Genomic DNA, 19,372 nt, shown 5'->3' on the forward strand with positions numbered 1-19,372 from the left:
TCACCTCCAGTGCTGTTCCAGTGGTGTTGGCACTGGCTCTCCCAGGGCCACAACAATGTCACATGGTCCCCGCTTCACTCTTCCCTCTTTCGGAAAAATCAGACACCCAAAGGAAGTGAGAGAGCAGCCGCATCTCTCCCATCTTCCAGATGGCTGTTAGTCAGAAGGAGGGGACCGTGCTCTGTCTATTGATGATGTGTAACATAATGTTACACAAGCCCCAGGAGAGCACGCTCCAACACGGCTGGATCGGTGCTTGCACTGGAGGGGAATATATGCTTTATTATTTTACTTGGGGGCAACACATTAAGAAGGGGTTGGCCGAGTAGTAGACAACCCTTTTAAAGGCATTATCTATACATACATAAATACATACTTACTGGTCTACTTTATCTTTTCCAAGCATCTTCAAAATTTGGAACAAATTCTGAAAATGGGTTTGTTGACTTTTATCTGTCTTTAGTTGAGGTAAAGAAAATACAAAATTACAATTAATTAATTCCGATAATTAATTACAAATGTCAGTAAATTTAAATACTCCGCATACACCTTAGATGACAGCTATCTCGCCCAACTGTCCCATGCACAAAAGTGCTCACTCTGCTGAGCAATCCTGTGTTCTCTGAGAGCCGCTGCCAAATGTGCCTGGCGGTGGCTTATCTCAGGGAGAACAAAAGGATCTGCAGTCCGAAATCGGACATGCCTGGTGCTTTAAATTCTGTAATAATCATCTGTCAGTGCCCCCCATATACGTTATACTGTTGAACAAACAGTTGACCCAACGGGGTAGCCGATGCTAGTCTAATGTCTATGTGGGCTTGGCTTTAGCCATTAATCCGTTACTAGCATTTTTTTTTAATTATTCCACAATGACTATAATGTATTACAAACGTACGCACAAGAAAAACTTGTTAAAAGAATTATAGTCTGGAGACAGCTTCCTGTGATGGAGGAGAACGCTGACACCGCACCCTTCCCGATCACAGAGAGCAAGTTAATTGTGGCAGGTCCTTCAGCTGCTCAGCTCGTGCAGCCTCCGTTCAGTCCCGATCAGGAACGGCAAGATGTGGCAATGTATAATGTGCATGTGTATGTAAATGTGCATGTAGCAGAGCTGCGTGTGTCTCTATGTGCACATAATGTAGGGAAAAGAAAGAAGGAATAGGTATGTGATGAAAATATAGCTTTCATTTATTATATATAAAATGAATTTTTTTTTTAAAAAAAAAGATTTTTGTGTTTAGAATTGTTAAAATTAATAAGGCATCATATCCTCAGTACGTAGACTGAATGTGTATTGGATCACTGTTGCATGATGATACATTTATTATTTGCTATGCAGCTGTCAGCCACTAAAGTCCCAGTATGCAGGTAACGGTATTATGTATCTTCGGTAAATGCTAGCCAGAGTCCTTTATATCATATAATTGGCTAGAGGAAGGGGATCTTATTATTCTTAGCTATAATAAAGAGTGAGGAAATTACTGCAGAGAGACAACAATAGAATTATTACCTCCCTATTCTACCCTAGGACATTATAATTAATGATAATGACCTCTCCACTTTACACCACCAGGGAAGTTTTAATTAATAGGAATATTTTTTTTCCTCTTTTCTGCTGTCTAAACCTGGGGTGTGCCTTATAGTCCGAAAAATATGGTATATCTCTGAGAGATGATTGAGACGTTCAGTTGTTTTTAAGAGTAGATGCCAGAATGGAGAAGGTAAGTACTGAGTGCCTATGGAAGCCTTACCCCACAACCATGACGGTAGATAAAGTCAGCCGAACCTTCCAACCATCTAATGTCTATCGGAGCCTTCCAACTTAAAGGATCGAGGCTGTGCATTCAATCCATTCCTCTTGTTCTCCCAACAGATAAGCTACTGCCAGAGGTGTCCTGTCTTTTACCCATTGAGAAGACATAGCCTGCTGAGCTGACATCTATCTAAAGGTAGGGACAGTGTATTCATGGCCATTGTCAAGTGCATACACGTGGGAGGCAGGCAGTGGCTTTCTGAATGGGAAGGCACAGTCTGCTGCACTTTCCTATACAGATAAACGGCATGAAGACATGTGGCTGCCAGAAACCAAAAGAACACACGATGGACTTCTTAGCAAAATAAAATTATATATTTCTTTTTTTCTCATTGGGGATAACAGATAAGCTGAATACTTACCACATACACCATTTCATCAAAGTTGTATTTCTCCATTCTGTCAATTGCAGCAGCTATGTCTCTTATTAGATTGCAGGACATAAAACAGAGCACAAAATCAGTAATAAGACTATGTAGGAGAAAATCAGAACAGTCGTGACGTACTGTGTACACGCATTTGTATCATATTAACACATATGTAAACTTTTATTAAATTAACTCCATATGTTTCCTTTTCCCAACTTCACGTTGGCCATTTTCAGAGCCGATCATCATTTAACTAGAATTAAATAACTAAGAAATCGCCCCTGAATTTGGAAATCATTACATTTAGGAAGTCTTAGAATAATAATCATACCTTGTAATATAGAGAGAAGAGCCATCACTACGCATCACTGTTGAGTAAGCGGACAAGTCTCCGTTTTCTGACAGGTCTACCACTCCAGTGCCCTCTCTGTAACAGAAGGACCAGTTATTATCAGTTACTGTATTATCAGTGCCCATTATTACACGATTTGGAAATTAATGTACAATAAATCGTACTTGGTCATCGTGAGAATATTTTTGCTTCGCAAAAGGTTTAGGACGTCTTGTGATTTTTCCCTATAAAAGGACTCGCCAGCATATTCATCAAATTGTACACCAAGTCGCTGTTAAAAAAAACAAAAAAAACAAATGTCGACAATAAAGTTATCAAACATGACAGGATTATAAATGAGTACAAGTTGCACCAGAAGAAAATACTTTTACATCCACTTGACGCCATCCTTAATAAATGTTTAAAAAAAAAATTAAAAAAAAAAGATAAAAAAAAGCATGATATGTTTTGTTTTTTTCCTTACAATGACTTTGGATGGTACTGCAAATAGTCTCGGCAGGTGAAGGTCTTGCTTTAGTGTCAGTGGACAATGCTTGGCAATTGCTTAAATGAGCAGGCCATTTTACACTTTTCCTGGCCAGACAGATTTTCGGGTTTCTTGGTTTTAAAAAAAAATTCTCATTTGGATATTAGAATAATTTTTGCCCCTTTTTTTTAACAATAAATGGCGCATCATTTTTATATATTTTTTTGCTGATGTTGGGGGAAAATATAAAGAAAAAAAACTAAATACATGCCCATTTTTCACATTGTGGTTGTAAAAAAAATAAATAAAAAATGAAAAAAGGACTAAAGACATTTTGAAATTTTACTCCCCTCGTCGTAGAAATTATTTTTATATATTGGATTTATTTTTTTTCTCAGTGAGGCTAGGTGCAGACGACTGTATGCTATCATCCGAGAGAATCGGGCTGATTATGCAAAACACACTCTGATCAAATTTTGATCACAGTGTGACCCGATTCTCTCGGCTGAGGAGAAGATTGAGAGAAAAATTTCCCCTTCTTCTCCATTCTGTCAGTCCGTGGAAATCAGATTGCACACAGATGTCATCCAAGTGCAGTCCAATGGTTTCCACGGACTCACTGACTTGCATGGCCGAGTGCGATCCGAATATTGGATCAAAATCGGACATACAGCTATTTTTTCCTTGGATCAAGCTCGGGCCGAGGAAAAAATTCTGACATGTGCATGGCCTCATAGCATAACAATGGCCCGAAGGATCGCATTTGCACCTATAATATGGTCATCTGCACAAACACTTACAGGGAAAAATCAATCTATTCTTCCCCTGTTCTGCTTATTCTCTCCCTTCAGCCAGTGATCACATGACTTGGGTCCAGAGGAGGAAGAACTTCCTAATCTGTATACACAGGGCCTTGTTCAGTGCTGAATATACAGCGAATGAGAAGATAGACATGATAATAAATCATGTCTGCCTTCTCTGTAGGGAGTCTGTGTGTGACAGCTGGCAGTGTCTGACAGCCGTCTCCCTGCCCCGCAGCTGCACTATATCGTGTGGCTGCTCTACTACTCAGTGACATTTTATAACGTCACTGCAGAATAGAACAGGGACCGCACAGACGTTTAAAGTCTATGTGTGGTCTTACTTAAATACGTGGATTTAGGCCTAAAAATAATTTTTGCAATTGGAGTCCAATAAAAACTTTGCACAGTTTACCTTCTATATCCTCTGTATTGTACTGTCTATTGTCGTCTGCATAGTGAGAAATCTGATAATCCATCAGTGAGCTCATTCACATTGATTGATGGGAGAGTTTGTAACTCTTACCTGTCTTTTTCTAAGCTCCGCTCAGCTGACTTATGACCACAGACCACATTAAAGATGAATGTGCAGGGAAACCAAGAGTTTTTTAAAAGCAAAGCGGTGCAAAGTTTTTAATGAAACCCAATTGCAAAAATAATATATAACCAAAAATACATGCATGTAAGTAAACAGGAAAAAAAGTATTGTTCCCAAAAGTGGACAACCCCTTTTAATCAAAAGGTAACGGTAGATGAGAAGGCATTCAGCCTGATCAGACATTGGCCATGGAGAGATGCCACTGCACTGGCTGGGACGGTTGCTCAGGCATGGGGACTCCACATTAGAAGTGGTCTTGCTAATTGAGCAGTGGCATCTCTCCATGCCAAATTCAGAATATGCCGGCACTACTTTTGTGCAATATTTTCCAGCCTGCGGCTTAGACGTAACATAGCTTACAGTGCAATTTCCTGGTGCCAGAGATGCCCCGCTGGCTGCAGTACACATGGCTGAAGAGAACATTTGGACTGATGTTGTGCTTTAATGATGTACCTTATAGACTTTGGAATACTCCTCAATGCTCAGACCTCTAAAGTGTGTCCATAGAGAGAGCGCTTGTGGGTGTCCGCTCTCAAGTTTTCTCATAAATTCATGGGCTGATTGTTTCATCTCTTCATCTTTTTCAGCTTCTGCATTAACTTTCACATATACCTATGCATTACACATAAAAAACCTTGAGAAGCAATACTACTATTTTAATTGTCACAAAAAAATGTCTGTGAGGACTGTTGCACAGTTAGGTGGGTTCTCTACTTCTACAAAAATGAATATTAATGGACTCAGGGTGGTGGAAGAAAATAAAAAACGTATACTTACCTCCTGGACCCGCATCGTGGGTCCGCACTCCCTACTGTGTCCCCCAAACAATCTTCTGGCATCAACATATGGCAAGGGGTATCACTGGTTAGACAAAGTATGAAGGCTGCAGCCAAACAGGAAGAAACTGTTTGGATGGAATGTAGAGGCTGCAGCCGATCAGCAGCCAATAACTGACTGAAGAGGTCACAACGGAGGTTGAAGTGAGGAGACCGGTGGGGACATCCTATAGAGTGCAGGGGAACAGTGCTAGTCCGGGAACATAGTTATGTTTTCTTACAATATCCTAGCCCCCATTAAATTTAACATGTACAGACATGGAGAACTTCTTTAAAGGATATTACCATCTCCAAGATCCTATCCCAATATGTAGTAGGTGTAGTAATAATAATAATATTAGCAAATACCTCCAATTAGAAATGTAGTATAGTTTTTCTGACTTGCTTTCTCTTTTTCCTCATGTGCAGGCATTGTAGGACCTTGGGTATCCACGGTTATGACCACTAGCGACTAGCTAACTAACTATTACTGTATGAGTGGTCGTAGCCATGGATATCTAAGGTTCTGCAATGCCTGCACATGAGGAAAAAGACAAAGCGAATCAGAAAAGCTATACTACATTTCTAATTGGAGGTATTTGCTAATATAATTATTACTACTACACCTACTACATATTGGGATAGGATCTTGGAGATGGGAAAACCCCTTTAATGTATGAGTAAATCCATACTTTATAAAACATAGTTATGAAAGAAGACTTACCTCAAAAAGATGCTGGAGAGCATTAGATTTCAGCTTCTCTTTACAGCCAAACGTGCTAAAGCCAGAACCCAAAAGTCCTAGTAAATTAAATGGAATTTGTTAGGTTTTACAGACTTAAATGTAATAAACATTTAGCATTAATGTTAAACGCAATGTTATTAATGTGGGAAAATTGGTGACTTGTTCAATACTTATTTCATCCGAAATTAAAGTCCAAAATCTGATAATTTGCCCATAGCTTTCATTAGGCTGATAGGACCATTCTAGCATAGATCAGAACACAGCCAGTAGAGTACTACCAATAGCCCATTACGGCTCACAAAAACATTGTTCTTCAACTTCACTTTTTCGGATCTTTGGAGCTGCAGTGTGTAATCCTTATAGATTATTTTCTATAGGTAATAAGGTTTCATACGTCTGACATTCACAGGCTGAGGGTCTCCTGATCAGAACTCAACAGCGTCATATATGCCTATTGATTTCAGGATCGGAGACCTGTGGCCGGTCAGGATTGTCGTATGTAAGAAACAGACCTTAGTCTGCTGCTTGAACGGCCATACCAGCCCATATGTGGCTGTAGGAATGGTACATATATACCCTGCTATCCTTACAGTATTTACACAAAAAGGGGACATAGTATTCAAGATGTCAAAAAGCACAGAGGAAATGTTAAAAATGAACCAAACAATATAAGTGACACATTTATTTTATCCTAATAGTAAAGCATATAATCATATTAACACTTACCAAATTGTAGTCCCCAGTCACCTAAGTAGTTTACTCTTATAACTTTGTTACCCACAGCCTCCTTTAGGTTCGCTATAAAATTTCCTAAGAAAAAAATAAATAAAAAATCAATATTCAAAAATTATTAGGAATCGGCCCCACAGAGCACCTACACCCAGGAGTGAGGCAGGTCTCAGTAAAGGTGGACTTGTATTGTAAGACGCCGGGTAAAATTCTGCATCAACCCTTGCAAAGAGCATGAAAAAATGCCTTATGGTGTAACATGGAACATCTTACCTATTATTGTGGAGCGCAAATGTCCAACATGAAATTTTTTGGCGATGTTGGGTGAACTGCAAAAAAAAAAAAAAAAAAAAAAAAAAAAGGCAGAAAGATTTGTAGACGACGTGTGTTCCCCTTAAAAAGTAATGTACATAAACTGCCGCAGCAACGATTGTGGAAGTTCTAAGAAGCGCAGCAACCTGCACAGCGGAGACTACCGAAAACCAACCATTCTGCCCCTGATATAAGATGGAATTGGACGGCTGCCTTTATATAATTCAGATAAATTCTAAATATTTCACTTATGAAAAGTTTGTAAAAAGAAAAAATCCAATTGATGCACAAGTACTTTAAGGCAGCACTATGGTAATTAGCTTTGCCTACATAATGCAGCATAGTCTATTAACCCTTTACTAAGCCCGTGCCAGGCCACAATTTTCACATCTGACGTGTCACTTTGTGTGGTAATAACTCTGGATTGTTTTTACATATCCCAGGGATTATGACACATATTTTAGTGATACTTCAACGTACGAATAACTTTAAGTTGATGAAATTTGCATCAATATATCAAAATATCACAAATTGAAAGAACTTTAAGAAAAATGAGCCATTTTAAAACTTTGAGTAATAAATAGATTGCTAGTCCCATGTTACATTAGCAGAGACCCTGAAGTGCCAAGACAGTAGAGACCCCCTGTACACACAAGTGACCCCATTCTGGAAAATACACCAAGTCCTAATAATTGATAACCCATCTCAATATGAGATCAGGGGGATTCCAACACCCCAACTGATCAGCTGGAACTTTCTCTGGTAGCAGCCAGGACCACATGATCCAGGGGAGGAATACAGCAGCTCTGTACATTGCTTGGTGGCCAGTGACGAGTGCTGCAATACATACTCTTCAATGGGAGATAAAGTGTAGTACTAGTCTGTGGCCACTAACCAATGTACAGTGCTGTTGAGTTCTGCCTGTACACCGCTCAGTGGCTGGCGCTGTGGGGACAGTTTTCAGCTCATCGGTGGGTGAGACTCAGACAGTCATACCCCCACTGGTCTCATGAACCATCCAGTGGAGAGGTCACCCATCATTAGACTTGGAGAATCCCCTTAACCACTTCGCGCCAGAGCCTGTTTTTGCCTTCGTGACCGGGCCAATTTTTTCAATTCTGACCACTATCACTTTATGAGGTAATTACTCTGGAATGCTTCAACGGATCCCCCTGATTCTGAGATTGTTTTTTCGTGACATATTGTACTTCATGATAGTGGTAAAATTTCTTCGATATCACTTGCGTTTATTTGTGAAAAAATCGGAAATTTAGCGAAAATTTTGAAAATTTTGCAATTTTCAAACTTTGAATTTTCATGCCCTTAAATCAGAGAGATATGTCACACAAAATAGTTAATAAATAACATTTCCCACATGTCTACTTTACATCAGCACAATTTTGGAACCAAAATTTTTTTTTGTTAGGGAGCTATAAGGGTTAAAAGTTGACCAGCGATTTCTCATTTTTACAACAAAATTTACAAAAACCTTTTTTTAGGGACCACATCATATTTGAAGTGACTTTGAGAGGCCTTTATGACAGAAAATACCCAAAAGTGATACCATTCCAAAAACTGCACCCCTCAAGGTGCTCAAAACCACATTCAAGAAGTTTATTAACCCTTCAGGTGCTCCACAGGAATTTTTGGAATGTGGAAGAAAACAATGAACATTTAACTTTTTTTCACAAAACTGCTACTTTAACCTCAAATTTTTCATTTTCACAAGGGCAGCCAGAAAAAATGGACCCCAAAAGGTGTTGTGCAATTTCTCCTGAGCACGCTGATACCCCATATGTGGTGCAAAGCCACTGTTTGGGCGCACGGCATGGCTTGGAAGGTAAGGAGCCATTTGACTTTTGGAATGGAAATTTGACTGGAATTGATAGCGGACGCCATGTTGCATTTGGAGAGCCCCTGAGGTGCCTAAACAGTGGAAACTCCCAACAAGTGACCCCATTTTGGAAACTAGACCCCTCAAGGAACTTATCTAGATGTGTGGTGAGCACCTTGAACCCCCAGGGGCTTCACAGAATTTTATAATGTTGAAGTGTGAAAATAAAAAAACACATTTTTAACACAAAACTGCTACTTTAGCCTCAAATTTTTAATTTTCACAAGGGCAACCAGAAAAAATGGACCCCAAAATGTGTTGTGCAATTTCTCCTGAGCACGCTGATACCCCATATGTGGTGCAAAACCACTGTTTGGGCGCACGGCATGGCTTGGAAGATAAGGAGTGCCATTTGACTTTTGGAATGGAAATTTGACTGGAATCGATAGCGGACGCCATGTTGCATTTGGAGAGCCCCTGAGGTGCCTAAACAGTGGAAACCCCCAACAAGTGACCCCATTTTGGAAATGACACCCCTCTGGGAATTCATCTATGGGTTTAGTGACCATTTTAACTCAATGGATGATTTCCAGAAACAAGCACGCAATGGAAGGTTTAGATTCTGGAGAACCCCCCCTGGAAATTAAGTGAGCTCTACTCGAATGTGTCATTCACTAAATGAACCAAATGTTTGAATGACAAATTGGGATACATTTTTACAGTTAAAAACATGGTTCTGTGTGGAAGATTTTAAAGCAGTCAGTGACGCATAAGGCTGGCAATAATGGGCATTGTGGGCAATAGTAGCGGGTATCACGCCTCATTCCTCTCTTAGTACATACACGACATCTTTTCTGGGGGTTCCTTCTTGTTTCCGTTGCTGGAATAAGTGCAATAAAATGTCGCTCAGTGAGTCTTTTCACATCCTCAGATTCTAATGGATGAGCGGGGCTAACACTTTGAAAGACAAGATTTTCAATTACCTTTTCTTGATAATCAAGAAAAGGATCTGAATTTCCTGCTTTTTTGTACAACACAAAAGAATTGTATGTGGCCACCTGAAACAAATAAATAACCAACTTTTTATACCAGGTATAGGACTTTCTTGATACCTGGTATGGCTGTAGAACCTGGTCTGCAAGGTCCACACCCCCCATGTGTTTGTTGTAGTCAATGACTGACACAGGTTTTTGCTTCGGAGTGGTGGATCCTAGTTCTACAATGGCCCTTGTGGCATCTGTGTGGATCGAGCTGAGGACAAAAATATCCCTCTATTTCAGGGCAAGCAGCTCTCCGTTGCGTACAGCCCCTGACTGCCCCTTTTGGAACTTTTGGTTGACCAATGGCTGTGGAAACCCCTGATGGTTTTTACGAATGGTCCCACAAGCCCCGATGTTGTGTTCAACCAGACTTTTAAATAGGGGTATGCTGGTGTAATAATTGTCCACATATAGATTTTAGCCTTTTTGAAAAAATGGACTTATCAGCTCCCAAACAATTTTTCCAGATGTCCCCAGATAAGTAGGGCATCCTGGTGGGTTTAGTTGGCTATCTTTCCCCTTGTATATGCGAAAAGCGGATGTGTATCCGGTTAAACTTTCGCACATTTTATAGATCTTTATTCCAAACCTTGCCCTTTTAGATGGGATAAATTGCTTGAGGTGCAGTCTTTCTTTGAATTTTACAAGGGACTCATCTATAGAAATATTTTGTGTTGGGGTGTAGAGCCTTAAGAATTTTTCTGACAAATTTTCAATGATGGGTCTAATTTTATATAACCTGTCATGTTCTGGGGCATTTCTGGGCAGGCATTGACTATTGTCGTTAAAATGCCAAAACCGCATGAGCATTTCATAACGGGTCCTAGGCAGAACGACTGAAAACATAGGGGTGGCTTGAACAGGGTGGTTGGACCAGTAGGATCGAATGCTCGGTTTTTTAACAAGCCCCATGGCAAATGTAGGTCCTAAAAATTTTTTTATTTCCGGGACATTAGTTGGTGTCCATAAATTTGCCCTAGCATAGTAAGATCGGGGATTCTGGCTTATGAATTGTGACGCATATAAATTTGTTTGCATGACAATATGCTCTAGCAAGCTGTCTGTAAAAAACAAATTAAAAAAATGAATTGGTCCAAAATCTTCCACCTCCACATTTATACCAGGAATGGCGTTGAAATCAGGGCTGAATGGAGCAGCCGAATCTGAAGCCTCCCATCTGGGAAATGCTAGATCATGTGGCAAAGCCCCTTGTACACTGGCGTGCGCCAATTCACTAGTAGCAGGGACAGCGCTTGTACTGGGCAGTGTTCCCTGATTTGGAGACGTTTCTCCAGTAGAGCTATTTGCCCCTATTGCTGTACTGGTCCTTGGGCTTGAGGATGGACCAGAATCACTGCTCATTTCTGAGCTCTCAGTGTCACCGCTACCAAAGCCCTCAAAATCCATATCTCCATCTGAGATTGCACTGTCATCACTATCAGAACACAGCAGGGCATACACCTCTTCTGCAGTATAAGTCTGATGGGCCATTTTATTTTTATATTTTTTGACTGGACTGAACGGACCGGACTGAACGGACGGACCGATCTGACCAGACTGACTGAGCTGACAGGACTGACGGACTGACTGAGCAGACAGGACTGACTGACTGACTGACTGAGCAGACAGGACTGACTGACTGAGCAGACAGGACTGACTGACCAGACAGGACTGACTGACTGACTGACTGAGCAGACAGGACTGACTGACTGACTGACTGAGCAGACAGGACTGACTGACTGACTGACTGAGCAGACAGGACTGACTGACTGACTGACTGAGCAGACAGGACTGACTGACTGACTGAGCAGACAGGACTGACTGACTGACTGACTGACTGAGCAGACAGGACTGACTGACTGAGCAGACAGGACTGACTGACTGAGCAGACAGGACTGACTGACTGAGCAGACAGGACTGACTGACTGACTGACTGAGCAGACAGGACTGACTGACTGAGCAGACAGGACTGACTGACTGAGCAGACAGGACTGACTGACTGAGCAGACAGGACTGACTGACTGACTGACTGATTGACTGAGCAGACAGGACTGACTGACTGACTGAGCAGACAGGACTGACTGACTGACTGAGCAGACAGGACTGACTGACTGACTGAGCAGACAGGACTGACTGACTGACTGACTGAGCAGACAGGACTGACTGACTGACTGACTGAGCAGACAGGACTGACTGACTGACTGAGCAGACAGGACTGACTGACTGACTGACTGAGCAGACAGGACTGACTGACTGACTGAGCAGACAGGACTGACTGACTGACTGACTGAGCAGACAGGACTGACTGACTGACTGACTGAGCAGACAGGACTGACTGACTGACTGAGCAGACAGGACTGACTGACTGAGCAGACAGGACTGACTGACTGACTGACTGAGCAGACAGGACTGACTGACTGACTGACTGAGCAGACAGGACTGACTGACTGAGCAGACAGGACTGACTGACTGAGCAGACAGGACTGACTGACTGACTGAGCAGACAGGACTGACTGACTGACTGAGCAGACAGGACTGACTGACTGACTGAGCAGACAGGACTGACTGACTGACTGAGCAGACAGGACTGACTGACTGACTGAGCAGACAGGACTGACTGACTGACTGAGCAGACAGGACTGACTGACTGACTGAGCAGACAGGACTGACTGACTGACTGAGCAGACAGGACGGACTGACTGACTGACTGAGCAGACAGGACTGACTGACTGACTGACTGAGCAGACAGGACTGACTGACTGACTGACTGAGCAGACAGGACTGACTGACTGACTGACTGAGCAGACAGGACTGACTGACTGACTGACTGAGCAGACAGGACTGACTGACTGACTGAGCAGACAGGACTGACTGACTGACTGACTGAGCAGACAGGACTGACTGACTGACTGACTGAGCAGACAGGACTGACTGACTGACTGACTGAGCAGACAGGACTGACTGACTGACTGACTGAGCAGACAGGACTGACTGACTGACTGACTGAGCAGACAGGACTGACTGACTGACTGACTGAGCAGACAGGACTGACTGACTGACTGACTGAGCAGACAGGACTGACTGACTGACTGACTGAGCAGACAGGACTGACTGACTGACTGACTGAGCAGACAGGACTGACTGACTGACTGACTGAGCAGACAGGACTGACTGACTGACTGACTGAGCAGACAGGACTGACTGACTGACTGACTGAGCAGACAGGACTGACTGACTGACTGAGCAGACAGGACTGACTGACTGACTGACTGAGCAGACAGGACTGACTGACTGACTGAGCAGACAGGACTGACTGACTGACTGAGCAGACAGGACTGACTGACTGACTGAGCAGACAGGACTGACTGACTGACTGAGCAGACAGGACTGACTGACTGACTGACTGAGCAGACAGGACTGACTGACTGACTGACTGAGCAGACAGGACTGACTGACTGACTGACTGAGCAGACAGGACTGACTGACTGACTGACTGAGCAGACAGGACTGACTGACTGACTGACTGAGCAGACAGGACTGACTGACTGACTGACTGAGCAGACAGGACTGACTGACTGACTGACTGAGCAGACAGGACTGACTGACTGACTGACTGAGCAGACAGGACTGACTGACTGACTGACTGAGCAGACAGGACTGACTGACTGACTGAGCAGACAGGACTGACTGACTGACTGACTGAGCAGACAGGACTGACTGACTGACTGACTGACTGAGCAGACAGGACTGACTGACTGACTGACTGACTGAGCAGACAGGACTGACTGACTGAGCAGACAGGACTGACTGACTGACTGACTGAGCAGACAGGACTGACTGACTGACTGACTGAGCAGACAGGACTGACTGACTGACTGAGCAGACAGGACTGACTGACTGACTGACTGAGCAGACAGGACTGACTGACTGACTGACTGAGCAGACAGGACTGACTGACTGACTGACTGAGCAGACAGGACTGACTGACTGACTGACTGAGCAGACAGGACTGACTGACTGACTGACTGAGCAGACAGGACTGACTGACTGACTGACTGAGCAGACAGGACTGACTGACTGACTGACTGAGCAGACAGGACTGACTGACTGACTGACTGAGCAGACAGGACTGACTGACTGACTGACTGAGCAGACAGGACTGACTGACTGACTGACTGAGCAGACAGGACTGACTGACTGACTGACTGAGCAGACAGGACTGACTGACTGACTGACTGAGCAGACAGGACTGACTGACTGACTGACTGAGCAGACAGGACTGACTGACTGACTGACTGAGCAGACAGGACTGACTGACTGACTGAGCAGACAGGACTGACTGACTGACTGACTGAGCAGACAGGACTGACTGACTGACTGAGCAGACAGGACTGACTGACTGACTGAGCAGACAGGACTGACTGACTGACTGAGCAGACAGGACTGACTGACTGACTGAGCAGACAGGACTGACTGACTGACTGAGCAGACAGGACTGACTGACTGACTGAGCAGACAGGACTGACTGACTGACTGACTGAGCAGACAGGACTGACTGACTGACTGACTGAGCAGACAGGACTGACTGACTGACTGACTGAGCAGACAGGACTGACTGACTGACTGAGCAGACAGGACTGACTGACTGACTGACTGAGCAGACAGGACTGACTGACTGACTGAGCAGACAGGACTGACTGACTGACTGACTGAGCAGACAGGACTGACTGACTGACTGACTGAGCAGACAGGACTGACTGACTGACTGACTGAGCAGACAGGACTGACTGACTGACTGAGCAGACAGGACTGACTGACTGACTGACTGAGCAGACAGGACTGACTGACTGACTGACTGACTGAGCAGACAGGACTGACTGACTGACTGACTGACTGAGCAGACAGGACTGACTGACTGAGCAGACAGGACTGACTGACTGACTGACTGAGCAGACAGGACTGACTGACTGACTGAGCAGACAGGACTGACTGACTGACTGAGCAGACAGGACTGACTGACTGACTGACTGACTGAGCAGACAGGACTGACTGACTGACTGACTGAGCAGACAGGACTGACTGACTGACTGACTGAGCAGACAGGACTGACTGACTGAGCAGACAGGACTGACTGACTGACTGACTGAGCAGACAGGACTGACTGACTGACTGAGCAGACAGGACTGACTGACTGACTGACTGAGCAGACAGGACTGACTGACTGACTGAGCAGACAGGACTGACTGACTGACTGAGCAGACAGGACTGACTGACTGACTGAGCAGACAGGACTGACTGACTGACTGAGCAGACAGGACTGACTGACTGACTGACTGAGCAGACAGGACTGACTGACTGAGCAGACAGGACTGACTGACTGAGCAGACAGGACTGACTGACTGAGCAGACAGGACTGACTGACTGACTGAGCAGACAGGACTGACTGACTGACTGACTGAGCAGACAGGACTGACTGACTGACTGAGCAGACAGGACTGACTGACTGACTGAGCAGACAGGACTGACTGACTGAGCAGACAGGACTGACTGACTGACTGACTGAGCAGACAGGACTGACTGACTGACTGAGCAGACAGGACTGACTGACTGAGCAGACAGGACTGACTGACTGACTGACTGAGCAGACAGGACTGACTGACTGACTGAGCAGACAGGACTGACTGACTGAGCAGACAGGACTGACTGACTGAGCAGACAGGACTGACTGACTGAGCAGACAGGACTGACTGACTGACTGACTGAGCAGACAGGACTGACTGACTGACTGACTGAGCAGACAGGACTGACTGACTGACTGAGCAGACAGGACTGACTGACTGAGCAGACAGGACTGACCCTAACTCTTACTTTCTTTTTTTTTTATTTTTTTTCACTTTTACAGTGGCAAGGCTGACAGCTCTTGTCACACTGTTTCTCCTCTGCTCTCTCACTGAGATCGGAGGAGAAACAGTGTATTTATCAAGCAGATCGCCCGGGAAAGTTTGTTGCTAAAACAAACTTCCCTGGTGATCTCTCTGATTGGCTGGTGTGACGCTGACATCATCGAGACCTGAGCCAATCAGGTCTCGATGATGTCAGAGGTCACAGTACCGGGATCCCCGCCGCTCCTGAGGTAAGTGGGGGGTCCCGATCGCCGACCACCGGCTGTCACTATCTTTTAAATGCCGCGATCGCTATGGATCGCGGCATCTAGAAGATAGGAACAGGTTAACATCATGGGGACCTGATCCAATCAGGTCCCCATGATGCCACATGTCAGAGCTATCGCTCTGAACCGGTACCACAGCGCTAGCAGGACCCTGGGGGTCCTGAGCGCCGCGGGACCACCCACCGTTTTTAAACGTCGGCGCTGCACAGAGCCCAGCAAGCGCCGACGTTTATGTACAGTGGGCGGTCGGGAACCGGTTAAATGCGTTTTCCCCTCTGCAGCAATGCCATACATGCTGATGTTAACTGTAGTTTGGACACACTGTGGAGCTCAGAAAGGGGGGGGGGGGTGGAACATTTGGTTGTGGGAGTGTGGATCTTCCTGGATTGGTTTTTGGGATCTATGTTGATTTTTCTGCACATTTGAGCTAGTAGTAACATGAAATACCTCTTTTTCCATTGACAGATCAGAATGGGGGCTTGTTTTGCGGGATTAATTGAAGTTTTTATTGGTACAATTTATGATACCAATTACATAACATTTTTAAATTGCCTTTTATTTCAACTTTTGGTAGCCCAAAGGAACAATTCCTGAATTTGAATTTTTTTTATCTTTAACTTTTTTTTTTCTTTTTGACACCATTCCATTCTGTTCAGGGTGTGGTAAAAGTGAGAAGACGACTATTCTCTAGTATTATTTTTTTTTTCTTTCATATCTTGGTATTTTGCAGGAGTCTGTTATGATACTATTTTCGTCTCCATAACATTTCTTTGATTGCATATTTCTGAAGTTTGGGTGCAGAGTAAACCACAATTTGTGATTTATTTTACACCACTTCCTGCTTGGTAAAAGCGATCAGACACCTTTATTCTCCAAATCAGTATGATCACAGTGATACCACATTTATATATTTTATGTTTTTCTACTTATGCAAACTAAAAGTGAGTATTATTTTATTTTTTTTAAAATATTCTGTTTTAGAATTGCGATATTGTGATAGCTATAACTTTAATTTTTTAATCAACAAAGCCATATGAGGGCTTGCTTATGCAGGAGAAGATAACGTTTTCAGTTATTTGCCTCAGTAAGGTAGAAAAGCTATATTTTTGGAGTTTTTTTTCTGCATTCTCTGAGCGGGTTAAATAATGCGAGTGTTTAATAGCTCGGGTTTTTTTGCTTTTATAGAAATACAGCATGTTTTGTGGCACAACATTTGTGTGTTATTTTATTTTCCTTAGTTCCACTCTGGGACTTTAACTTTCACTAGCCTGATCCCTGGTCTACTGCATTGCAAAACTTATGTTATTCACTATATATTATTTATTTTATAATGCTGTCAGTAATGTTATCTATGTTAGACCTTACTTACCATAGCTGGCAGATTCAGAGGCTGGCAACCATTGGCACCCTGTGATCTATTGTTAACCGTCTATTGATAGTGGTATCTAAGTGGTTTAATGGCCACAGTCGTTTTTAGTATTTATTAAATGAATTGTCATGTGAAATACATTCCATGAGAGATCTAGAATTCTGAGTGAAACAATCTCAATAATTAAAGGGATCATATGCTTTAACAAGGACACTGCAGTAAGTATGTGTGTGTACATACCTGTATTCCACTAGCGTCAAACCTTTTGGGACATCTGACAAAAGCTCGGAGACGAATCCATATCTGGAGCCATCTTGTCTTATTTTGTGCATAACTTTCTAAAATGATGAGAATACATACGCCATTGTTAGAATAAACTTTCCATATTTCTCCCAAGCTTTCAACAGTTTACTGAACTCACCTTAACCAATAAAGGTCTGTTAACTTTAAATGTTAGGACTCCCCGTGCCAAGTCGAATTCACTAATGACAGAGTCTGAAACAAGCTTTAATATAAAGAGGATTTCAATTTGTGAGCTTCATTGTATAATAAATACTTTAGGCATAAAGAATGGTCACACAGCCTAACTCTATATGTCACTGCCAATGACATGTAATACACAATGGGGTCAATTCAGCAAAGCTTTTACACCACAAAAGTTTTGATGCTGAGGAAAATGACAGCATTTACAGCATCAGACAATGTTGATTTTACCATACATATGTGTTTATCTGCAGGTGAACACATACTAAATAGGGATCATTTTGGGATCCAAAAGAGCCGGTGAGTGAAGCTAAAAAAAACAATTCAACTCACCAAGAAGGTGAGCTAGACTGCCCGTCACTACAAAATAGGCAAAGCTGTGGAGGAGCCAGGTTAAAATAGGGCATGGGCACACCCATCAAATGTGCAGACATTTTCTACGCCAGAAGTGCTACTTCGGTCCCTGATGCAGCGTACAGAGGAGCACAACACCTAGAAGAGACGCCAAATCCAGAGTTTAATTTGCCACCTTAAACTCTGTCAAACCTGGCATAGAGCAAGCTTCTGCTACGCCTGTCTTAATGAATCAGCCCCTATGACTTTAAAGGGGGTTCTCGGAGTTTGATAAAAATGGCCGCCATCACATATTTCAAGCTGCAACCCATCCTAGTGACATGTCAGGATGGATTTCAAGCTTGAAGAAATACCACTTGAGACATGTCTCTTGACTGTCAGAGGAGCAGAGTTGAGAGAAAGCATAACCAAGTTGCTCACTGAGCTGCGGAGCAGGGCTGAGTATTCAGAGAGAAATTAAAACTAGAGTTAGATCTGAGGGTCATGCACTACTTGAGTGTTGTGGGTAGTAGTACATACAGGAATTGTCAAATTCCTTACGACATGGAATTAAAATTGACATAATGGCTCCATATTGGGACTATGAAAATAGTTAATTTGAAAGACCAGCATCTTAGATTTCAAAATATGACCTAGCTGCATAATTTATTGAGCACCACGCTTTCAGGGTGGGGAGGTCAATTGTCTATGATGAGCATTAGTGATGAGTGAGCGTGCTCGTTTAACCCTTTAACCGAGCATGCTAGGGTCCTTACCGAGTATCTTCGGTGTGCTTGTATATTATGTTCTAGTCCCTGCGTCTGAATGATTTATGGCTGTTAGACAGCCTCAACGCATGCAGGGATGGCCTGTTTGTTAGGGAATCCTCACATGTGTTGAGGCTGCTTCACAGCCATAAATCATGAAGAAGCAGGGACTCGAACATAATATACGAGCACGCCGAAGATACTCGGTAAGCACCCAAGCATGCTCGGTTATAGGGTTAAATGGGCAGGCTCGTTCATCACTAATGAGCATCTCTCCCTTTATCCAGCTTCTTAGTGATTCAATGAGTTGTGAATTTGAACTTTTCATGTTATCACCCTCTTCACTGTGAAAATCATGGATACCACTTGTATGCAA

At 43.3% G+C, this 19,372-nt stretch overlaps 1 protein-coding gene across 1 annotated transcript in view; it reads right to left on the bottom strand.

Moving 5' to 3' along the window:
* Positions 1–19,372, bottom strand: part of RARS2 (arginyl-tRNA synthetase 2, mitochondrial) — a 55,742-nt gene that overhangs the window by 32,454 nt on the left and 3,916 nt on the right. Inside the window, exons 4-13 of the mRNA XM_073675686.1 lie at positions 17,835–17,918; positions 17,654–17,751; positions 6,963–7,018; positions 6,687–6,770; positions 5,940–6,016; positions 4,854–5,012; positions 2,701–2,807; positions 2,516–2,611; positions 2,179–2,239; positions 381–457 (exon numbers count right to left, since the gene is read on the bottom strand). Coding sequence (XP_073531787.1) covers positions 381–457; positions 2,179–2,239; positions 2,516–2,611; positions 2,701–2,807; positions 4,854–5,012; positions 5,940–6,016; positions 6,687–6,770; positions 6,963–7,018; positions 17,654–17,751; positions 17,835–17,918 — 899 coding nt within the window. The remainder of the gene's footprint in view (positions 1–380; positions 458–2,178; positions 2,240–2,515; positions 2,612–2,700; positions 2,808–4,853; positions 5,013–5,939; positions 6,017–6,686; positions 6,771–6,962; positions 7,019–17,653; positions 17,752–17,834; positions 17,919–19,372) is intronic.

This window comes from Phyllobates terribilis, unplaced genomic scaffold (assembly GCF_046119375.1).
Source record: "Phyllobates terribilis strain yellow unplaced genomic scaffold, ASM4611937v1 Scaffold_3__8_contigs__length_932513732, whole genome shotgun sequence".
Taxonomy (NCBI): domain Eukaryota; kingdom Metazoa; phylum Chordata; class Amphibia; order Anura; family Dendrobatidae; genus Phyllobates; species Phyllobates terribilis.